The 25,113-nt window shown below is 43.6% G+C and overlaps 1 protein-coding gene across 1 annotated transcript; it reads right to left on the bottom strand.

Annotated features, from left to right (window-relative positions):
* Nucleotides 1–717: 717 nt before the first annotated feature.
* Nucleotides 718–17,683, bottom strand: LOC147692718 (uncharacterized). The gene is made up of 2 exons (XM_086939549.1): nt 16,102–17,683; nt 718–797 (listed from the first exon to the last, which is right to left on the bottom strand). Exons 1-2 carry the CDS (start codon nt 17,681–17,683, stop codon nt 718–720), a joined length of 1,662 nt encoding a protein of 553 aa, XP_086795675.1.
* Between the last annotated feature and the right edge of the window lie 7,430 nt (nt 17,684–25,113).

The raw sequence follows: 25,113 nt of genomic DNA, 5'->3' as shown, positions 1-25,113 counted from the left end.
TGAGGAAGTACAAACCCAGTTCATAAAAAAAAAAATGTTGTACTAAATTTATTGACACATACTCGTCCAAACCGTTATGTCAAGTTTCTTTGGGGGGAATCTCCATCCAACTTGCTGCAGATTCTGGCTCTCCATACACAAAAATTTCCCAAGAGGTTTGGGATAGGCATTTTGTTTCTAACATTGGTAGTTGGTTAGAAACCAACAACATATCGCTGGAGAGCTACACAGGAGAAAACATTTATCTTTTGGGTTTCAGAATTTTGATCTTTCGGTTTAAGGATAGACACGCTACTGGCACATAGCCAAAGAAGGACTATCTTTTTTGGAGTAGAAAGGTTAGAAAAACTTGAATATTAACCTTGACGCTAACAGCAAAGAGCAAGTTCCCATCTCATGTGACAGTGAAAGTACTAAGAAATGGGGTTTGGAGGAATTTCTGACAGTCTTTTCTGGTGGTATGGGTCAACTTAAAGGGTTTACTCACCCGATAAGGCTGAAGGAAGGTGCCATTCCAAAAATTCATAAAGCACGTAACATTCCTTTCATAGTCAGAGATGAGGTAAAAGCTGAATTGTACAAGTTATTAGATGCTAACGTGATTGAACCAGTGGCAAGTTCGGAATGGGTTTCTCCATTGGTCGTTGCCTAAAAATCTAATGGTAAGGCCCGTTTATGCGTTGACTTGAAGTACTTGAACAACAACATCTTAGTTGATCAATTCCCACTTCCTAGAATTGATGAGATGTTGTCCCTTATCTGGCATGCCAAGTGGTTTTCCAGCTTGAATCTGTCAGCTGCATAGCATCAAGTAGATTTAGATACAGATAGCAGGCATTTTACTACGTTTTACACTCCCTTTGGATGTTTTAGATTCAAACGCATGCTGTTCGGTCTAGCGTCCGCAGCCACAGTTTTCCAGAGGTTGATTTCATAACTTTTCAGTCACATTCCGGAAGTCATCTTCTTTCAAGATGACATCTTAGTCATGGGTAAAAGCAAAACACACCATGAGACTACACTTAGAGAAGTTCTCATGCTCTTGAAAGACAATAGTTTAGCTGCCGAAAATAGTAAATGTAAGTTTGCTGAGAAAACTGTTACCTATTTGGGGCATGAAATTTGTGATAGTGGGATCAAACCTAAAACTAAACTTGTGCATGCCATAATCAGTTCTCCCGCACCCAAATCTAAAGATGAACTCAGGTCCTTCTTGGGTTTAACAGAATTTTATTCTAAATTTGTCAACCACTTTTCTCAAAAAACCTATGAAATCCGTCCAATTGATGAATAACAAAAACACCTTTGTTTGGAATGATGCCTGTCAAAATGCTTTTAATGAGATCAAAACTGCCATTGCCAATGCTCCGACTTTACAGGTTATGACCCTAGTGCTAATTTCTTTGTCACCACAGATGCAAGTGGCCCTGGGTTGGGTGGTGTGTTATCACATGTGCCTGAGCAAGGTATGTAAGTGGTGATAGGCTTTGCCTCACGTTCTTTGTCTCCAGCGAGGAGAAATATTCTGTAATTGAACGGGAGACGTTGGCTAATGTTTGGGCTATGGAACATTTCCGAAAATTCATTTGGGGAAAAAAGTTTATTCTTCGTTCCGATCACAAGCCCTGAACAAAATTACTTACCACTGAAGGATTATGCAGGGCTTCTGCCAGATTTGCAAGGTTATCTATGAGGTTGCAAGATTTTGTCTATGAGGTACAGTATGTCCCTGGTGTTAAGAACGTGATTGCTGACTTTTTGAGTAGGTTGTCTCTTCCTTTAAGAGAATTGGACAAAAGTTCTTGGAATGACTATTGTGTTGCAAGTATTTTTTCAGATTCATGTGGTTTGGGTATTGAAGAATGGAAACAAGAAGTTGAGAAAGATGACCTCTTACAGTTGGTAAAGGACAAAATCACCAATGGATGGTCTAGTGACTGCAAAACAAATCCACTTTTGAGAATGTTTTGGGAGGTTAGGGATGAATTGATTTTGGATGGCAAGTTTGTGTGTCGGGGTGAGAAAATCATCCCTCCCAAAGGAATGCGACAAAAGATTTGTTCAAATTGGCCATGAAGGACATCAAGGTATTTCTAGAACTAAAAGTAATATCAAAGTACTATATTGGTGGCCTAGAGTGGATTTGGATGTTGAACGATTGGTTCCTAATTGTATTAGTTGTGAATGTGCTTGAATAAAGAACAACTTCTAATGAGCATTCTCCAGTGTGTTCATTACTACAATTTTATTGACAAATATATAATATAATTGCGGTTATACAAATCTCAATAAATAAGTTTATAAATATAAAATAGTATTTATAAAAATATTCAAAAGCAACTTCATGTGCAAATCCTCGCTAAACATGACGTTTGTTTGACTTATTTGAAATTATACAGATTTGACAATGTTTTACTTTTTTTGTCTGGATCACTGGCAGTCCAAGCAGAGACAGAAAGAAACCGGACATCTTACTGTATAAAACAAATTATTTTTGTGTTGTAAAGTTGATGACGTCACAGAGCTGATTGATGTCACAGAAGTAGCTGTGGAACAGAAGGTTCTTTAATTGGGAGTCAGTGTGTTCTGTTGCTGATTAGAGCAACATGTCTGACTTAGTTAGGAAGCCTCTGCTTCTCTTCAGTCTGTTGCTGTGGTAGTCTAAACATAGTAGGTCTTGCTGCTCAGCCAGAGTGGAATGAGTGGAATGTTGGTGAGTGGTTAGAATGGAGTGTTGATGTCACAGAAGTAGCTGTGGAAGGTTCTTTATTTGGGAGTCAGTGTGTTCTGTTGCTGATTAGAGCAACATGTCTGAATCAGTTAGGAATCCTCTGCTTCTCTTCAGCCTGTTGCTGTGGTAGTCTAAACATAGTAGGTCTTGCTGCTCAGCCAGAGTGGAATGAGTGGAATGTTGGTGAGTGGTTAGAATAGAGTGTTTGAATGTCTGAGCGTGAGGATCAGTTGTGAGCGGGCTGAGCAGCAAGTGGGCTGCTCCTGGTGGGGTCTCACCTGAATACTTACCATCTAACTTAATAAAGAGATCTACACTCTCTATACCTCGTCTTCTTCCAAATTCATCATAAATCTTATTGTTACAGTTGCCAATGAGTGGATATAATGTCATAACCCCACTGGAATGGAGGGACAGCAATCCTTAGGTCCCCATGCATGATTTCTCTATGGGAAAAGGATTGGAAGAAAGTTTCATTGAAAGATGTGTCTTGCAGAACATTTTGGTGTTGTTCTATGTTTCGTTTTGACTCATATGGCATTACTGTATCTGTACTACTAATTTAAGTTACGATGCCTGACTGCTTTCGGTAAATTTTTGCAGTTTTTATCTATTTAGTACATTGAGTCAATGCTATACGCGTTATTACATACTTAACTGGTGAAATTGTTCATGTTGCAGTCACATAGCGAAATCTTTATGCATTTGTTGAGGTTCCCGATCCTGAGGGTTCTAGGCATGATTTGGTCTTTAGGGTATTCATTGTGTTAGAGCCGGTCTCTTCACATTCTGGTAATCTACAGTGTGGGTAGTTCACACCCTATACACTGATTCTACCCTTTTTGTTTTTTTTGTGCCTAGCATTAACATCTTAGTCTTACCTTGGATAGTGGTTTGCTCGAGGTTGAGTTTAACAATGAATTGCGTTAATATTGGTTTGGGCGCTATGACCATATTTTTATTAGTTAAGAGGCCTGTGTATCCATACTTTTTGAGGAATGCTTAATGGTATGTAGCCCACCTTTATTTTTAAATTACAAATGGGTTAATGCGCAATGGTCTGTGTTTTGATTTCAAGTGAAAAGGTTTAATGCACAATTGGGCCGTTTTCACATTTTGTTTTAATTGGTCATGTGCTATATGTAGTGTATTCTAGTTTTATTACACATCGGGCAGTGTACCCACATTTGTTTTGGGAATGCGCAATGGGCTGAGTACCCATCTTTTTGGGGACAGTTTACCCATTTTTGTTTTTAAAAATGCACAATGGGCTGAGTACCCATCATTTTGGCCGGTGTGCCTATATTTGTGAAAAGTACCCATATGTAGTTTTATTGGGCTTGTACCCACCTTTTGTGTAATGTGCATGGGGCATTTCAACCTTCATATTTTGGAACTCTATACACTGAATTCTCTTTCTTTTTCAGGTTATGGCTGAAATAGGCTTCGGCTATGGGTCTTCCACCGGCAAGTGGATATCTCATCTATTGATGTGTATGGTTCATAGTTTTTTTTTAAACAAAAAAACTTGATTAGTTAGAGGAGTTGTTTTATTCATGGTATGACGGTGTTCACATTTGCGTGGACAGTTTTAAGCCTTCTGGCTTGGTGATATTCACTGGGATGTGCAGATATCACTTGTTAGATTTCTACTTCTTGCTAATTTACGTTACTGGATTTTTATTCACGGTGTGTAGAATCTACAATCTGTTTCTGAAACGTTAGACTTATTTTAAAGTTCAACAGGGTGCAATTTTCACCTGTCTTAATTTATATATTGCAGTCTTTCCTTATTTTATTACGAATGGCTTCTTCTGTTCTTCTCTTTTTCCAGCTTTTGCTTTTCTTTCCTTCATGTGCTCTGTTAATGGGGATCAGAATTGCTTTGCATTTTCTTTTATGAATTATTACTTGTCTTTTTCCCTTCAGATGCAATGTTAACAATTTTCAGACTTGCTATGTATTTTCTTTTATGAATTATTACTTGTCTTTTTCCTTCTTATGTAATGTTAAGAATTTTCCCCTTGGTTGATTCATATTAATATTGTACTTGCATAATTCTTTTGTTTCTGTTTAAAAGGGGGAAGGTGATGTGGTAGTCTAAACATAGTAGGTCTTGCTGCTCAGCCAGAGTGGAATGAGTGGAATGCTGGTGAGTGGTTAGAATGGAGAGTTGATGTCACAGACGTAGCTGTGGAAGGTTCTTTAACCCCTTAAGTGCTGCCTCGGTGCATTGGCCGACGGCAGCACTACCTCCCCAGTGCTGCGCACGACCATTGAACGTCCATTCAGCACTAGTTCTAATGGACAGCGCAGCACTGGGGAGGAATGTATAATAGCAGCTATGAGGTTAATTGGGAGTCAGTGTGTTCTGTTGCTGATTAGAGCAACATGTCTGACTCTGTTAGGAAGCCTCTGCTTCTCTTCAGTCTGTTGCTGTGGTAGTCTAAACATAGTAGGTCTTGCTGCTCAGCCAGAGTGGAATGAGTGGAATGTTGGTGAGTGGTTAGAATGGAGTGTTGATGTCACAGAAGTAGCTGTGGAAGGTTCTTTAATTGGGAGTCAGTGTGTTCTGTTGCTGATTAGAGCAACATGTCTGAATCAGTTAGGAATCCTCTGCTTCTCTTCAGCCTAATGCTGTGGTAGTCTAAACATAGTAGGTCTTGCTGCTCAGCCAGAGTGGAATGAGTGGAATGTTGGTGAGTGGTTAGAATAGAGTGTTTGAATGTCTGAGCGTGAGGATCAGTTGTGAGCGGGCTGAGCAGCAAGTGGGCTGCTCCTGGTGGGGTCTCACCTGAATACTTACCATCTAACTTAATAAAGAGATCTACACTCTCTATACCTCGTCTTCTTCCAAATTCATCATAAATCTTATTGTTACAGTTGCCAATGAGTGGATATAATGTCATAAACCCACTGGAATGGAGGGACAGCAATCCTTAGGCCCCCATGCATGATTTCTCTATGGGAAAAGGATTGGAAGAAAGTTTCATTGAAAGATGTGTCTTGCAGAACATTTTGGTGTTGTTCTATGTTTCGTTTTGACTCATATGGCATTACTGTATCTGTACTACTAATTTAAGTTACGATGCCTGACTGCTTTCGGTAAATTTTTGCAGTTTTTATCTATTTAGTACATTGAGTCAATGCTATATGCGTTATTACATACTTAACTGGTGAAATTGTTCATGTTGCAGTCACATAGCGAAATCTTTATGCATTTGTTGAGGTTCCTGATCCTGAGGGTTCTAGGCATGATTTGGTCTTTAGGGTATTCATTGTGTTAGAGCCGGTCTCTTCACATTCTGGTAATCTACAGTGTGGGTAGTTCACACCCTATACACTGATTCTACCCTTTTTTTTTTTTTGTGCCTAGCATTAACATCTTAGTCTTACCTTGGATAGTGGTTTGCTCGAGGTTGAGTTTCACAATGAATTGCGTTAATATTGGTTTGGGCGCTATGACCATATTTTTATTAGTTAAGAGGCCTGTGTATCCATACTTTTTGAGGAATGCTTAATGGTATGTAGCCCACCTTTATTTTTAAATTACAAATGGGTTAATGCGCAATGGTCTGTGTTTTGATTTCAAGTGAAAAGGTTTCATGCACAATTGGGCCGTTTTCACATTTTGTTTTAATTGGTCATGTGCTATATGTAGTGTATTCTAGTTTTATTACACATCGGGCAGTGTACCCACATTTGTTTTGGGAATGCGCAATGGGCTGAGTACCCATCTTTTTGGGGACAGTTTACCCATTTTTGTTTTTAGAAATGCGCAATGGGCTGAGTACTCATCATTTTGGCTAGTGTGCCTATATTTGTTTTAAGAAATGCACAATGGGCTGAGTACCCATCATTTTGGCCGGTGTGCCTATATTTGTGAAAAGTACCCATATGTAGTTTTATTGGGCTTGTACCCACCTTTTGTGTAATGTGCATGGGGCATTTCAACCTTCATATTTTGGAACTCTATACACTCAATTCTCTTTCTTTTTCAGGTTATGGCTGAAATAGGCTTCGGCTATGGGTCTTCCACCGGCAAGTGGATTTCTCATCTATTGATGTGTATGGTTCATAGTTTTTTTTTAAAGAAAAAAACTTGTTTAGTTAAAGGGGTTGTTTTATTCATGGTATGACGGTGTTCACATTTGCGTGGACAGTTTTAAGCGTTTTGGCTTGGTGATATTCACTGGGATGTGCAGATATCACTTGTTAGATTTCTACTTCTTGCTAATTTACGTTATTGGATTTTTATTCACGGTGTGTAGAATCTACAATCTGTTTCTGAAACGTTAGACTTATTTTAAAGTTCAACACGGTGCAATTTTCACCTGTCTTAATTTATATATTGCAGTCTTTCCTTATTTTATTACGAATGGCTTCTTCTGTTCTTCTCTTTTTCCAGCTTTTGCTTTTCTTTCCTTCATGTGCTTTGTTAATGGGGATCAGAATTGCTTTGCATTTTCTTTTATGAATTATTACTTGTCTTTTTCCCTTCAGATGCAATGTTAACAATTTTCAGACTTGCAATGTATTTTCTTTTATGAATTATTACTTGTCTTTTTCCTTCTTATGTAATGTTAAGAATTTTCCCCTTGGTTGATTCATATTAATATTGTACTTGCATAATTCTTTTGTTTCTGTTTAAAAGGGGGAAGGTGATGTGGTAGTCTAAACATAGTAGGTCTTGCTGCTCAGCCAGAGTGGAATGAGTGGAATGCTGGTGAGTGGTTAGAATGGAGTGTTGATGTCACAGACGTAGCTGTGGAAGGTTCTTAAATTGGGAGTCAGTGTGTTCTGTTGCTGATTAGAGCAACATGTCTGACTCTGTTAGGAAGCCTCTGCTTCTCTTCAGTCTGTTACTGTGGTAGTCTAAACATAGTAGGTCTTGCTGCTCAGCCAGAGTGGAATGAGTGGAATGTTGGTGAGTGGTTAGAATGGAGTGTTGATGTCACAGAAGTAGCTGTGGAAGGTTCTTTAATTAGGAGTCAATGTGTTCTGTTGCTGATTAGAGCAACATGTCTGAATCAGTTAGGAAGCCTCTGCTTCTCTTCAGCCTGTTGCTGTGGTAGTCTAAACATAGTAGGTCTTGCTGCTCAGCCAGAGTGGAATGAGTGGAATGTTGGTGAGTGGTTAGAATAGAGTGTTTGAATGTCTGAGCGTGAGGATCAGTTGTGAGCGGGCTGAGCAGCAAGTGGGCTGCTCCTGGTGGGGTCTCACCTGAATACTTACCATCTAACTTAATAAAGAGATCTACACTCTCAATACCTCGTCTTCTTCCAAATTCATCATAAATCTTATTGTTACAGTTGCCAATGAGTGGATATAATGTCATGAACCCACTGGAATGGAGGGACAGCAATCCCCAGGCCCCCATGCATGATTCCTCTATGGGAAAAGGATTGGAAGAAAGTTTCATTGAAAGATGTGTCTTGCAGAACATTAAGGGATATTCTGGAAGCGAAACGAAGAGAAGCAAAGGAACATGTTACCTATGTTACCTCTTAGAGATGTCCTAGTACGTGTTCTCATCCTGTAACTTCGACATGGTCCGGATGGTGCTTTATGCTATTAAATGACGTCGAGCTTGGCACAAGGTGAGCTGTTCATTGTCAATATTTTTAGGCATTTTTTTCGGTTTACATAAACAATCAGTCATATATTTGCAGCAATCAGCGTTCCTCTAAAATGTAAAATGTAGACATTTTATATATGAAAAGCAATTTAATGAAACTACATTAGTCACAATATTAAATATGAAGGTCGGTGACACAAATGAAGGTATGGTGACGGCACAAAGTTTATTCAGGAACTAGCAAGTTCACAGGTACAAGTCCAGTCACCATATAATGCAAACTGTCACTTCCCCACATATATATAACCCACCACAGGGTTTGAAAGACACGCCGCCACACAAGCCAAACCCTGCTTAAACTCATGAGCCTGCATCTTAAGAAATAGACACGAGCGTAGCACAACATGTCCCGCTCGTGTCTACTTCCCACAACAACAATGCACAAGCTCAACACGCATGACACACTCATTCATACAACACACCTTTCCCATTTACATTTTTGTTTTCAATATTAAGACAAAATCCTTGAACTTAAAAGGTGTTCATCATGACTTAATACTTCTGGGGCAACTTGACCACATCCGTTCTACCTAAACCAGTGGGCATGCCCATTCCTGTGTTCTTGACACACTCATTTTCAGACATGTCTAAATAAACATTACCTTCTAAATTGTCACAACAGAAACCGACACCCTGTGGAGATTTCAGACTTCAATGACACATGCAGGATCTGACTAACTGGCAAACCAATTTCCTACCATAGTCTCCTTCTTAAGAGGTACCATGCCGACAACCATCACCACCTGCCTGCTTCTTGCTCCTTTCCTCCTTCTTAAATACTCTCTCATTTTCGCTTTGAGGTCCTCCACTTGTAGTACTGCAGTGGAATGTTAGTTGTAGGAGAATTCTATATTGCGTATGGTTCTGGTTCACTGTAATGCTTAGCCTAGCTTAGTAGCTAGCTGTGTTATGTCATGTGTTTAGATGTAACTGTGATTCTGAATTCCAATGTGTGTAGCGGCAGTTGCTTGGGGAGTCAAGAGAAGAGTGGATGCTCCAATAAAGCTTCTTTACTTGAATACATTGTGAGTCATTTTCACTACTACATTTTATCGACAATACAGATCTGAACCGAAAACGAGGGGAGCAGCCAATATTAAGGATCGTACACCGTCTACATTGGTTAAATGTGTACGTACCTTCAAGGGATCTATGACCATTTTCCAGAAATCCACTGCCGAGTGGAGGATAGATTTTGCAGCCATCAGGTAAAAGAGGTCTTTAAGAACATTCCATGGAATCAAGGTACTTTTCTTTATTCTTTAAGCTTTAAGGGACGCCAGCAATGTGCGTGCGTCTTGTGACAGGAGAATTTCCACATTGCAAATGGCTCCGTTTTACTTGTCTTTGTGATGTACGTATCCTTTGGAAAAGATTAACGTTCACAAGAGGAGCTGAATGCTTCTGTGATGTGCTCACAATAATTGGTACATAGAGCATGGAAGTTCTTTCTACCTATTGGTCTGCGCACAAGAGCTAATAAATGTATCTGTGATGTGCACAGATTCTTGGGAATACTGTTAGCAGCGTTTATCAAACGAAGGAAGGAATTCGCCTTTTTGGTGCAGTAGGAGCCATAGTCTGTGATATGCACACAATTATCAAAGCATATCGCTCAATGCTCATCATGGATTATTCAGTGATGCGCACACCATATTGAAATTTAAAGACAGTTTCAGCAAACAGACAAAGTTTACTTTTAAGTATTGCTTGTGGAATCGTTTTTTAAAATTATTATTTATTTATTAAATACTGTGGCTACGATTGGTGAGAACCCACCACCACCAATCTTTAAGAGACCAAATGAACCCAGTATGAAATGGATAAAATGGTTAAGCTTATTTAATAATTATTTATTGGCTAGTAATGGCAACAACTTTAGTGCTCAAAGAAAAAAAGAGTTAAATTTAGTGGGCACAGATGCGGAGGATGTTTTTGAACATCTTGCTCCCTTACCTACACTTCATGGTACGGAAGCAGGTGATTGTGATTGTTTCAAAGAACTTTAGGTATGTAGAACAACCACATATTGTATTGGAAATATTTCATTTTTATACACGTCTTCAGATGGTTAATGAATCTATAGACGCTTATGTCTCTTCTTTAAGGACACTAGCTGCTGAATGTGAATTTGGGATAGATATGGATACGTATATTAGAGATCAGTTGGTAATAGGTTGTGCTAATAAGAAAATTCAGGAACAACTTCTGCGACATCATAATCCCACACTACGAGAAACCATGGAAATAGCTAAAAGTGTTGAGAGATCTATTACTTTGTTAAAAACCATAAACTTGGAAAGTGCATCTGAAGGTGAAGCTGTTAAAAGTCCAAATGTTAAAATGGGTAAACATGTAAAGTCAAATACACCCATTGTTACTATAAAAATGAGTGTTCTACTTATAGATTGCTGTGTACTGGATGTGGGTCCAAATCACACACTTATCAAATCAAACATTATCCAGCAAGAGGGAAAGAATGTGCCAGGTATAAAAAGATTGATCATTTTGGTAATGTGTGCCTAAGTGGGGGCAGAAGAGTTTGTTATTTTAGAAGAAAATTCGGAAATTGTAGCAGATGATGAAAGCAACTGTCAGAACAAGGTGCTTTGTGTAAGAGAGGTAGATAATATTCTAGAAAAGGAGGAAGCAACAACCTCTCAAGATAATCAAAGAAGGTAAGGGTTAATTTCTGATTGTGTACAGATTGTGGCCAATTCCATGACAACATTTTAAATTCATAATGAACCATATGTTCCTCTTTTATGTACTATTGTTATTGATGGAAGGAGTCTAGAAGTAATGGCATATTCATGATCTCCATATACCATAATTTCAGACTTGTTTTTCATGAAAAATGGAAGGATAAAGCTTTGCAACCTAATGATTTGAGAGTGTTTGGTTTTGGAGGAAAAGAAATCAACATGTTAGGTTATTTTATTGCAGATATTTTTTTTCAAACATACGACTATTGTTGGCAAGGTGTATGCCTCGGAATGGGTTTTGCCTATCGTTTTGGTTAAGACAAAAAATGGAGAGCTCAGAATGTGTGTGGACCTTAGATCTGTCAACAAACAAATTGCTGTTGAGTGTATTCCGTTACCCAAAGTGCAAGAGTTATTCCCGAAACTTGGTGGAGCTAAATATTTTACTACAATTGATTTAAAAGCTGAATACCATCCAATTGTACTGACAGAGGAATCATGAGATATTACTACATGTATAACTCCTGAAGGTACTTTCAGATATGCCAGTATGCCTTTCAGTTTGTCATCTGCCGCATCGCTTTTCCAGAAGTTGATGAATCGTCTGTTTGGAAATATCAATGGGGTGGTGGCATTCCAGGATGATATCCTGATTTACTCTGAAGCACCTGACAAGCATCATGAGATAGTGGCAACCTTTTGAGCACACTCAAGAAAAGGGTATGACAGTTAGACTGGATACGTTTTTACTTAAGACGTGGAGTATTTAACCTCATGCGCGCTAGCGGAATTCCGCTCGTACGCTGAGATTTTTAAAAGCCCATGTTACGTGACGAGCTGGGCTCGTCATCAGCGTGCGAAGAGGCTACGCCATGACGAGCCCAGCTCGTCATCAGCGTGGAAGGGGTTAAGCCGTACCATTAGTGGGTCAGGTATTGCTCTAAAGAAAGATTAATTCGACTCCATCAGCAAGATGGCAGAGCCTCAGAAAAAAGATCAACTCAAATTGCTTTTGGTGCTTTGTGAATATTACTCTAGATTTGTAAGCAAGTTTGCGGACATGGTTCTTCCTTTGAGAGTTTTGTTAAAAAAAGGGGTTATACTCACATGGTTAAATGATCACCTTGAGGCTTTTAATGCAGTTATGGAAGCGATTATTGGCTGTAAACCATTAACTGCATTTTCACAAAACGCGATCAATATTATCACTATAGAGGCCAGGGCCACTGGTCTGGGAGTGGTGTAGAGTTAGCTGAAGGCAAATGTTGAGAGTGCTATTGCCTTTGCGTCAAAGCCAGTCACTATCACGTAAGCAAAATTCTCTACCATAGAGAGAGATGCTTTGGGTTGTGTGTCGGCAGTTGAGCATTTCAAGATGTATTTATGGGGCAAACATTTAAAACTGAGAACAGATTATAAACCATTAGGAATATGCTACTTACCAGTATGCATCTGTTCTTGGCATGTAGGGCTGCTGACAATCATATCTTGTGCATAGATCGCCGCCTAGTGTTGGGTCCGGATGATTGCACATTGTTGTCCTGGAAGAGTCTTCGAAGTATCACGAGATAGGTGGCTCCTCCCCTGGACTACAGTGCGCATGGGCATCCTCTCCATCATAAATGCCTATACACATCTTCAGATTGTTTTTCGCCATTGTGGCAGAGATGGAGTGTAATACAGTAAGTGATGACCATGCCTGAGAATGATTCTGAGTGCTACAGCTGCAACAGGCACGGAGGAGGAGGGCGGGCGATATGAATGTCAGCAGCCCTACATGCCAAGAACAGATGCATACTGGTAAGTAGCATATTCCGTTCGAGGCATGTGGTCTGCTGAATTCATATCTTGTGCATAGAATAAATAGCAGTTACCTCCTTAGCGGTGGTTGCCCGTGCCAGCTGCAGCAGTCTAAAAAAGAGTTTTGAGAACAGCCTGTCCTACAGCAGCTTGCTGTTTGGAGTGTACATCTACGCAGTAGTGTTTGGTAAATGTATGTATGGTGGTCCATGTGGCTGCTCTACATATATCCTCTAGAGGAATGTTACCTAGGAAAGCCATGGATGCCCCTAACTTGCGTGTGGAATGCGCTCTTTGGGGAACTGTTAATGTGCGTTTAGCCTTTTGATAGCATATCTGTATGCACTTAACAATCCATCTGGCTATACCTGATTTTGAAATGGGGTTACCTTTGTGGTGTGGAGAGAAGGCAACAAACAGTTGCTTAGTTTTCCTGAAATTCTTTGTCCTGTCTATGTAATACAGGAGAGCTCTTTTAACATCTAACGTGTGCAGTGCTCGGTCTGCTACTGAATCTGGATTTGGGAAGAAAACGGGCAGTTCTATGGTTTGATTAATATGGAACTGCGATACCACTTTAGGCATGAATTTAGGGTTGGTACGGAGCACTACCCTATTAGCATGAATCTGTATGAAAGGCTCTTGAATAGTTAGGGCTTGAAGCTCACTAACTCTTCTTAGCGACATGATTGCAACTAGAAAAGCCACTTTCCATGTTAGAAACTGTATCTCACAAGAGTGAAGAGGTTCAAAGGGTGGTCCCATTAGTCTGGTGAGAACTATGTTCAGATTCCAGACAGGTGAAGGAGGGTGCATGGGAGGAATCACCCTTTTGAGCCCTTCCATAAAGGCTTTAATGGCTGGCACCCTGAAAAGAGAAATATGCTGTCTGTTTTGAAGATAAGCTGCCATTGCAGCCAAATGTATCCTGATGGAACTATATGCTAGATTGCATCTGTAGAGATGCAATAAATAACATATAATGTTTTGCGTGGACGCATCCAGCGGAGTTATGTCATTATTGGAACAGTAAATGACAAATCGCTTCCATTTGGCTGCATAGCATGCCCTGGTTGTAGGTTTTCTTGCCTCCTTGATGATGTTCATACAGTCAGGGGGCAAGTTGAGGTAGCCAAACTCTATGACCTCAGGAGCCAAATTGCAAGGCTCAACTGTTGCGGATCTGGGTGCTGGATGTCTCCATGGCTCTGAGTGAGGAGACTGGGTGTGAGGCGCAGTCGTTGGTGAGGCACCACTGAGAGTTCTAGGAACGTGGTGTACCACGCCTGCCTTGCCCACGTTGGAGCAACCAGGATGAGCGCCATGGAGTGCTGTCGCAGTTTACATGCCACTAGCAGTATGAGCGGTGCTGGGGGAAAAGTGTACGCAAATCTGCCTGACCAGTTCATCCATATCCTATTGCCCTGAGACTGCAGGTGTGGGAACCTGGCGGCGAAACTTTGGCATTTTGTGTTTTCTTTTGTGGCAAATAGGTCTATCTCTGGATGACCTCACTGCTGGAAATATGGTTGGAGCACCGAAGGGTGTATCTCCCACTTGTGCATTTGATGGCTGTGCCTGCTGAGCAGGTCCGCCATCTGGTTGTCCTTGCCTGGGAGATGTTCCGCCATAAGGAACATGTTTCTTTGAATGGCCCCCTTCCACATGCTCTGGGCTAGATGATACAATTGTGGAGAGTGAGTGCCTTCCTGCTTTTGAATGTAATACATGGCAGTCATGTTGTCCGTCCGGATCAGCACGACTTTGTTGCATAAATGCAATCTGAACGCCTTCATCGCCATGAAGATTGCCATCAGCTCCAACAGATTGATATGCATATTTTGCTGCTGCGTCATCCATAGTCCCTGCACTGTATACTGGAGGACATGCGCTCCCCAGCCCTGGAGAGAGGCGTCCGTCGTCGGCACTATCTGTGGTACAGGCTCTTGGAACGGTCGTCCCCTGCAAAGGTTTTGTGTGTTCCACCAATGCAGAGAGTTGTATGCACGACCAGTCACCAACACTAGGTCTTTTAGATGTCCCTGAGCCTGGTTCCACTGTCGTGCCAATCGCTCCTGAAGCGGACGCATGTGTAGCCTCGCGTGAGGGACTATGAAGATGCAGGAGGCCATCATGCCGATCAGCTGCATAAATACCTGCGCTGGGAGTGAGTGTTGGGGCCTGAATGTCTGAATCAGCAACTGCATGCTGTTGACTCTGGCAGAGTTTGGTTGCGCTGTTGCTGTCAGAGTGTTTATTGTCGCACCTAGGTACTGTTGTACATGTGTGGGTTGAAGATGTGATTTTGGGTATTTCAGTGAGAATCCTAGACTGTGCAGGAGGTGAATTGTGCGGGACATGTGGCTGGCACATTGCTGGGCTGACTTTGCTTGGAAAAGCCAGTCGTCCAGGTAAGGATAGACATGGATGTGTTGTCTCCGAAGGTGCGCAGCCACTGTCGCCAAGCACTTGGTGAACACCCTGGGGGCAGTAGTGACCCCGAAAAGCAGGACCTTGAACTGGTAATGCTGGTTGTTTATGGTGAACCTGAGATATTTCCTGTGTCCTGGGTGAATAGGAATGTGGAAATATGCGTCCTTTAGGTCCAGGGTTGCTAGGAAGTCCCCCTGACTGAGCAATGGTAGAACCTGCTGTAAAGTTAGCATGTGAAAATGTTCTGACAAGATGTACTGGTTCAGGGGTCTGAGGTCTAGAATGGGCCGGAGAGACCCGTCCTTCTTTGGGATCAAGAAGTACAGTGAGTACACCCCTGTACCCTGCTGTTCTAAAGGCACGAGTTCTATGACCCCTTTTTGCAGCATGCAGAGTACTTCTTGCTGCAATAAGTGCATGTGCTCTGCGGTCATAGGACGGTGCATTGGGGGTATGTTGGGTGGAGTGGAGGTTAGTTCTAGACAATAGCCGTATTGGATAAGTTCTCTCACCCACCTGTCTGTTGTAATGCCTTCCCAGACCATCAGGAACTGCTGAAGTCTTCCCCCGACCGGTGTTATATGGTCTGGGGGCAGTGACAAGACGTCACTGTTTATTGGTGGCGGAGGATCTGGCATTATTATTTCCTCGTCCTCTGCCTTTTGTGCTGTTCCCACGATATCCACCCCCATTGTTCTTGTTATATGTTGTCTGCATGCCCCCTTTGTTGTATTGGGCTTGCTGTGATGCTTGACCTCTAGAGACTCCCCTGTTACCGGAGCGACGAAAGGAACCGCCCCTGAACTGTTGTGACTGCAGAGCCGCCATGGATTTCGCTGTCTCAGTGTCTTTTTTAATTTTTTCAAGGGTCGTGTCTACATCAGGACCAAAGAGAAATTCAGGGTTAACCAGCTGATTGAGTAAAGTTGTTTCTATCTCTGGCTTAAAACCAGAGATGCGTAGCCAGGCATGCCTTCTAAGCATCACACTTGTGTTGATGGCCCTAGCTGCTGTGTCTGCTGCATCGAGCGCACACTTGATGGATGCATTGGAAATTAACTTCCCCTCCTGTATCAGCATTTCTGCTCCCTCCTTATAGGCATCAGGCAGGTGTTGTAGTAGCTGTTCTAACGTGTCATAATGTGCCCTATCATATCTGGCTAATAGGGCCTGTGTATTGGAGATCCTCCAAATATTTGCCGCTTGAGCCGCTGCTCTTTTGCCAGAAGCTTCTAAGATTTTGGATTCTTTGTCGGGAGGGGGAGCATCACCACTTGTCTGCGAGTTTGCTCTTTTACGAGCATTAGCCACCACGAGGGAGTCCAATGGGAGCTGGCCCTTGATGTACGTAGGGTCCACAGGCGCAGGCCGGTACTTCCTTTCAATCCTTGGGTTTACAACCCTTGCCCTTGTGGTCTCCTTGAAAACGTCAGTAGCGTGTTTAAGGACACCTTTTAGCATAGGCAATGTCTTCCCTGATCTTTCTGAAGTTGAGAAAGTATCAAACAGAAAGTCCTCCTCCACTGGGTCAGCATGCATTTCCACGTCATGGTTCTTGGCTGCCCTTTCAATTAATGCATTAAACGCAGCAGTATCTTCAGTAGGCGAGGTTTTGACGGTATAGGACTGAGTGTCAGGCGTGGTGTGTGGCTCACCAGGGTCAGCAGGGTCAGTCCAGGGTTGAGGTTTTTCCTGATCTGTGTCAACAGGATAAGTAAAGTCATCCTCATTGTATCCCTCTCCCATATCCTCATTGGTGCCTGTGGGAGAATAGGCATAGTATTGTCCATAGGACTCCACAGCTTCAAAAAGAACAGGTGAGTTGGCAGAATCCCTTTTTCTTTTGAGAGGGATTTTGTATGACTCTAAAGGATTCTCTGGAATGATTTTCCGTTTGTAAATGGTGAGTCTGCCAGAATCCGAGTCTATGAACAATTTCGACTGATTGTCATAGGAGGGTGCTTGGAACACCACATCCTCCTCAACGGGCCGAGTCCTTGAAACCACCGACACTTTTTTGGTCGTGCCGGTGCTCTTTTGTGGCTCGAACGCTTTGGGTCGAGCGGTCGGGGGCAGTCCATACTTAATCGGCGGAGTGAGCATTGGAGACGAACCGACCTTCTTCGAGGGTGGCGCTGTCTTCGATCCGACCGACTTCGTCTGATCACTAGTTTGCTTGCGGCCTTGCGTCGACTCGAGCTCCCGGTGCGCAGCAGGCACGCTCTTTTGCTTCGACGCATCATGCCCTTTCGGGTTGGGTTTACTCTTCGACACGAAGGCCTTGCTCAATATTGGCTTGGAGGCTGTAAGCTTCGGATCAATAGCCTTTTTAGCCTGGAGTCCTTTGCCAGTGTCGCCATCTTTGGACGTCGACATCGACAGCGTCAGCGCAACATGCTTGACCGTAGAGACAGGCTTCGGCGTGCCGGTTTTCGGGCCGATGCCCCCTTGTGACCCCGAAGGGTTGATGACACTCTTAGATTTGATTGGAGCCGACAAATCCGAGGCCGTCGATCCGAGGACTGTCTGTAGCAGTTTCGGTTTCGATTTAGCATCTGTCGGTTTCAGTTTCGATTTCACCGCTGAGAGTGGATTGATCGACCGATGGCTCCTTAGAAGTATTCTAAGCCGGGCCTTGACGCGGGGCTATAGAATGCAGGTTAAGATCTTTGCTAAGGCCTTACGGCGATGCCTCGACCTGAGCCGTAGAGAGTATAGTGTCAGTATTGGGCCCCGCGACTGCGGGTGGGCCTTGCTCATCGCTCGAGTCGTCATCGACGGCTCCGATGGCCTCTGCGTCGTCTCCTACCTCGACGACATTTTCCTCATGGACGTAGTCTTCTTCTTCGTCCTCGTTATAGTTAGAGTCGTGCTCCGACGCAGGGTCCGACTGCTGGTCAGGATCCTCTTCATCGACGCCCTCGTCGTCATCAGCCTCGAAGATGTTCTCCGGGTCGGGTGCTGTTTTCTGCGCCGACTGTTGTGCGGCACCTCGAAGCCGAAGTGTCTTCTTTGACCGGAACTTGGAACAGGCCATGCAGCTGGCCTCGTCGTGGTCCGGAGATAGGCATTTATTGCACACTGGGTGCACATCAATGAGAGGGTATTTGGAGTTGCAGACGGGGCATCTCTTGAACGGGCTCCGTTCCATCGTCGATCGTCGTCGGGGCCTTAGGTGTCAAAAAAGGCAAACGGCCTTCGACGTCCTGTTCAAAGAACTGGATCAAGTACTAGGCACCGAACGAGAGACAATACCGACGCCCCGAAGGCCTTTTGGCCTTGCGAAAAGAGTTTTATATTGATTCCGAACTTGAGTCAAGAAAGTACATCCGAACCCAATGGCGGAAAAAAAGAATCTGAAGATGGAGAGGATGCCCATGCGCACTGTAGTCCAGGGGAGGAGTCACCTATCTCGTGATACTTCGAAGACTCTTCTAGGACAACAATGTGCAATCATCCGGACCCAACACTAGGCGGCGATCTATGCACAAGATATGAATTCAGCAGCCCACATGCCTCGAACATATTATTACTATCTAAAAAATTGGAGTGGTCCAGATGGGTGAGGTTACTGGCGAAGTTGTATTAGTTTAATTTTATAGTGGTGTACATACCCAGAGTGCAAAATGTTCAAGCAGATTGCTTATCTAGGCTGACTGGAACTTTTATACCTGTGACAATTTGATGGCTCATGAGGAATGTTTAATGTTTAGTAGCTGCTGTGGAAGATGTGGTACTTTCTATGGGCCAAGTTATATCGAAAGAAGATTGGATGGTAGCTTCTTTGGTGATGATGAGACGATTAAAGTATTGAAAGGTTATATCATTAATGGTTGGCCGTCAAAGAAGCACTTATGCCAGGAAGTGTGTGTGTATTGGAAAGTCAGAGATGAGCTTTAGTTGGCGAATGATATTGTGTTGAGAGCCGAAGAAATTGTTCCTCCTGTTGGGGTCAGGAACAAGTTGATATCTATTGCCCATTTGGGACATCTAGGGCAAACGAGTACTATCGAGAAACTAAGGGATCAATTTTGGTGGCCATACATGGATACCTATATCATTTGTTTTGTAAAGGATTGTTTAGCTGGTGCAGATTCTGAAAAAGTACTAAAAACTCAGCAAGTTACCCATTTACATTCAATTGTCTCTGAAAAACCAAGGAAAAAGTTAGACATTGATGTATTAGGTCCCTATGAAGGTATCTTGAATGGCAAAGTCTATATTATTCTGGTGATAGATTATTTTTCCAGATGGGTGTTAAGTGAAATGGGTATCAAGTGCTGATTCCGACACTTTGGTACTTAATTTACGTCTAGTTCTTTCACATCTTTTCTCAAGAAGGCTAACATTCAACATTTAAAAACAGCCTTATATTCATCAAATATGAATGGTTTAGTTGAAAGGTTCAGTAAACGTTAGTTAAAAGCATTCAATTAGCTCTTAAAGCACAAATGGATGATAGAAAACATGTAGCTGATCTCATTTGGTCTTATCACTGTACATCTCATTGTACAATCACATCTTCACCATTTTTATTATTTAAAGGAAGGAAACCCAGACAGGAGTTAAACCCTACTTGGTTAAAGCCAAAAGAGAATGTGATTGATAACAAAAACATGTACAAAGTGATGAATGAAAATTGTATAAAAAGAAAAAAGCATGGCGGAAGGGATAGTATGTAAACAAAAAATGAGTATAGGTGATAAAGTTAAAGTCAAGCTACCTTTACATGTTAAGAAAGCCTTTCCCAAATGTTCTGGTATATTTGTAATTTGTAAACTTTGGAAAACGTCAGCATATTTAAGCAATGGTTCTTAGTGGAGTTTATCCAGGTTAGCAAAAGTGAATCTTCCTACACTTAATGTATATGATAATGACAATGTTCCTGATTTCAGCAGTGACACTATGGAAGACAAAAATGTGGGTTCTTCGGACTTTGTGACGGATGGGATTTCTCGTAATTCCAATTACCAAATTAGAAGGAAGGATTTGAAGATTTCATATTGCACTAATTGTGCAAAGTTTTTGTGTTTGTTTTTTTTTTTTTTAAAGAAGGCTATTGTGGTTTATCTTTAAGTTGTATCTTTTTTTTAATTTTGATAAGGAAGGAAGGTATGTAGTATTGCAGTAGAATGTTTGTTGTAGGGGAATTCTGTATAGTTCAGTTTCACAGTAATGTTTAACCTAGCTTGGTAGCAAGCTTTGTTATGTCATGTGTTTAGATGTAACTGTGATTCTGAATGCCAATGTGTATAGTGTCAGTTGCTTGAGGAATCTAGAGAAGAGTGGATGCACCAATAAAACTTCTTTACTTGAAAACATTGTGGGTTTTCACTACCACGCCACTCTACTTCTAATTCCTTTGAAAGCCACTTCAGCTATATCACCCTCCATTTTTACATTGTTCTTCAACCACCATGGTACCAACTTGGTGCTAGGTTTACATCCCCTCAACAACTCAAACGGGCTCAGTGAGGTCACAGAATTAGGTGAAGTCTAATAAGCTAACAGTATAGATTGCAATACATTTCTCCAACTCAAGCTACCTTTCACAGATAGCTGGATAGACTCCTTGACCACGCAGTTGAATTTCTCAAGATGGTCGTTCGCTTCGGAATGGAAAACAGCAATGCTCCACCCCACACTTTTCCTAATAACTCTCTGTATATACTTACCGACAAATTGTGGCCCATTGTTGGTTATTATTTCTTGGGAAATGCCCTCCCTGCAAAAAACCTCAACCAGAAATTCCACCACAACCTCTGAAGTGACAATATTTTAATGTCAGGCAATTCAGAATAGAAATCAACCAAAACAATACCAAAAGCCTCTTTTTCTGGTAACACTGCAATTGGGCCAATAATGTTGAGACCTAACTTCTGCAATGGTACCACAGAAAAATCCATGGGTTGCGGATCGGTAGACATGTCACTAGATGCAATGAATTGTATATATATATGAATATTGATAAAAACTTTTTCATGGATTTATGTCCAATTTTGGTTTATTGATGACTTGCTCCTGGGAGGGAGATTGCATTTATAGTGACTTTACCAGCACTTGTTGATTGATTTCAGGTGGAGACTTCTCTGTTTTATTATATTGTTCCATTCCACTGTGTCTCCACCGATATTGTAACTCAGGGGCCCCCTTGATTTATTGGAACTAGATGCACACTTCCCACATATCTTCACCTGGTGTTCCACTGTAACTATCCCTGGCCACCAACAATTCACATTAAAACACTTCCTTATTCCTGATATACAAAGATTACCATCATGTGCGATATGCACTATAGTTTTCCACAAATTAAAGGGAGGAATTAACTTGCCCCCTCACACCAGAATGCCATCCCCCACAGCTAATTCCTACCATACCTTAGAATAGCCCATTCAATTCACCAGGCTCCTTCCTTTCTTCAGGGCATCCGCCTGAAATAAAGAGTAACACTCCTGGACAATCGAAAGACCCAAACCCAAACCCACCAAACTGACATCCTGCTTGGTAAAAGCTATTTCACATTCGTCTATGTCAACTTCCATAACATCACTTCCAGGTAATGGTAACCTAGACATGCAATCCTAATGCACATTAACCTTACCGGGCACATATTCAAACTGATACCGAAAATGTTGCGGATGAGAAGATAACTTGGCTAACCTCGCAGAATGGTACGCATCCCATCCTGCGCCCTCATGTGCCCAAGGGGCTTTTGATCTATCCTGATGATGAATTTAGCACCCCACAAAAAAATTCTAAAATGTTCCACTCCCCATACACAGGCTAACAACTCCCTCTCAATCACCAAATAGTTTTTTCCAGCATGCTATGTTATGTTATAAAAATATTTTAAAGCGCACGTACACCAATTGGTTTCATTGCGCTGTTTCTAGGAATTGCTGAACCCAGGTGGAATTTATTCATATGCTTGTGTAAAAAACCATGGCTTAAGGGATTTTTTGAAGTTCAGCAGGTCAGTGCATGATCTAATTTCCAGGGGAAAGAAATTCTATGTCAGGACCGGAGGCTTCAGATTATGCTATATCTTCCTTCGCTTTATTAACATAAAGACTCCACAGCAGCTTAGGAAAAGATATATAATAGTAACAAAATGCTTTAAAACATAAAGCATTGACGGAACGTTCAACAAATCAAAACAACAACTCCCAAGAGTCTCTTTGTATAATAATAGTCCATAGTCCTTCCACTCTGTCCATCACCGCTATAAATCCGGCCTTCTCATCCTCTTCCTCCTCTTTCTTCACTGCTCCCGCAGCCAGATAAGTGCTTTTCATGTTTTTTCCTTTTCGGTGTTTGCTGATTGTATTGTGTGTACGATCGTTGGGGGACTCAATACATGGTTTATTCACTTACAGAGTCCCCGGTCGCGGGAACGCTCTTTCGTTCCTACGCGATCTTTCTTTTCCACTTGTGTGCGGTGCGTAAGTAAGCCGCCAGGGGGCGCCCTGACGTCTCGCCGACCCTTCGGCGCGCCTCCGCAGTGCCAGGAGCCGCGCCGTGGAGTCTGCTTGCGCAGGAGCCAACCCTCGCGTACCCCTCTGACACCTGGTGCTCCGGGTCTGTACCTCCTTGCTCCTGACGCCCCGTTGGGTCTGTATTGCGGCTCTGACCGCGTGAAACACCTTCGGGTGAACTTTGTGCACCTCTTTGATTGAAGTGTGGCTTAGCGCGCTTGAGGGGTGCGGAGACCCGGTCCCGGCGAGGAGGGTCTGCGCGCTTGGGGGTTGGTGCAGCCCACCTGCCACGTCGGTTGGCCAAAAACGTGATCGCAGCCAGTTGGCTTGCCCATATCTGAGATCTATCTCGACTGCCGCCCTACAGGGTGCCCCGGATTTGCCCTTGTGATCCAGGATGGAAGGGGAGTACGAGGAGGAACCCTACTCCTATCTGCAGGACGACGAATTTTACCAGGCGGTGGACAATTCGATTTACCGCTGCGTGACGGAGGTGGTAGGCCCCATGGAGGACCGCCTTTCCGCCCGCATCGTGAAAGAGTGCGCAAAACTGGCATCAGCGCATGTGCCTCCGTCCCCCGATCTCCCGGGGACGTCCGGCGGGTTGCCACCCGCCCCGAAGAGGCCTTGTAAGGAGGGGCCGTCATTGGAGGCCCAAGGAGTGGACAGGGGAGCGTTTGAGCGTCTTCGGGACGCCTTCCTGGCGAAGGCAACGGCGGTGCCCCCTGCTCCCGTGGTGGACCCTGGTGCTTCGGGGGACGTGTCGACGGCCCCCGCTTCTCCGGTGTACGACTCTCCGGATACCGATGACGACGGGGAGTCGACCCGATCTTGGCTTCCGGCGTCCTCTGCCAAGGAGATGCCACGAGATGAGTCGGGCATGCTGGACCCGGATGAGATCGTCCATCCCCGCTCCGCGGCTTGGACGCCGGGGGAGACTGTGGCAAAATTTGTAGCGGGCAGGCTGCGCAAGCCCCTGGAAAAGGAGGCGAGAGGTTGCCTGCGTGGGGAGTGCCCTAGGCCGACTTTGGAAGGCAAGGTGGCCATGACCCCGGAGTTGGATGCCAAGATGGCCACCTTCCTGGCGAAATTTATGAAGGACCCCAGGAAAGGCATCGATCGGTCCTGGCGGGCCTGCCAGGATAAATTGCTGGATGCGGTTGGGCCCGCCACGAAGATCCTCGATATGGCGGAGGAGGCTAAGGCGAATGTCACCGTCATTTCTCCGGAGGTGCTTTCGAATTGGGCCCAGAGGGTGATAGTGTTCTTGGGCAACGCCAACTGCGCCCTATCTACGGAGAGGCGGCCTTCACTCCTGATCAAATTGGACCCGAAGTTGGGAGACCTGGCCTCGTCGGAGGCGGGTGCTGTGGCCCAGGGAGGCCTCTTTGGCGAACCCTTCATCAGGGAGCTGGGCAAGTTCGTGAACACGTTCACGTCGCTGGATAAGGCCCAGTCCAGCATTAAGAGGGTGTTTCACCAGCGTTTCTCCGGAGGGGCCGGTCGCGGTAGGGGCCGCGCGATCGGCCGTGGCCAGCAGACCAACAATAAAGGACAAGGCTCCGGAAGAGGCCAATACCAGACCTCTGCGAACTTTAACAACTTCTACCCCACCAGAGGGCAGCGCTTTGGCGGCAGAGGGTTCAGGAAGAACTCCGGACAAGGAAATGCCCCCGGTAAGTGTCCTTTGTTTGGATCAAGTTCCGATTGGGGGGCGGCTGGCAACCTGTTACAAGGAGTGGGAATTGCTCACTGCCGACGCTTGGGTCTTACAAACTGTGCGTGGGTTCCACATAGAATTTTACGACCAGCCTACGCAAGCGATGCCCCCGCGCCCAATGGTCTTTTCGGAGTCCGACGTGCGGTTGATAGACGGGGAGGTCTCGGACTTGCTAAGCAAAGGGGCCATCCGTCTATCAACGCGCCACCCACACGGGTTCCTCAGCAACGTCTTTTTAGTGGACAAGACAGATGGGGGCAAGAGACCTGTGATCAATCTCAAGGAATTCAATGGGTGGTTGGTCTATCGACATTTCAAAATGGAGGGTATCCACCTCCTTCGAGACGTACTCCTCCCTCAGGATTGGATGGTGAGACTGGATCTCAAGGATGCCTACTTGGTCGTCCCCATCCATCCCCCTCATCGTCGTTTCCTTCAATTCCTATGGGACGGCAAGGTGTTCGAGTTCACCGCACTGCCGTTTGGTCTGTCGTCGGCCCCATGGTGCTTCACGAAGGTTCTCCACCCGGTAGTGGAGTTTCTCAGAAGTCAGGGGGTCCGTATGTTAGTGTACTTAGACGACATCCTCCTCATGGGGCAGTGCCCGGAGG

This window comes from Lissotriton vulgaris, chromosome 9, assembly GCF_964263255.1.
Source record: "Lissotriton vulgaris chromosome 9, aLisVul1.2, whole genome shotgun sequence".
Lineage (NCBI taxonomy): Eukaryota > Metazoa > Chordata > Amphibia > Caudata > Salamandridae > Lissotriton > Lissotriton vulgaris.
The sequence above is the reverse complement of the archived record's forward strand: the minus strand, read 5'-3'. Positions and strand labels throughout refer to the sequence as shown.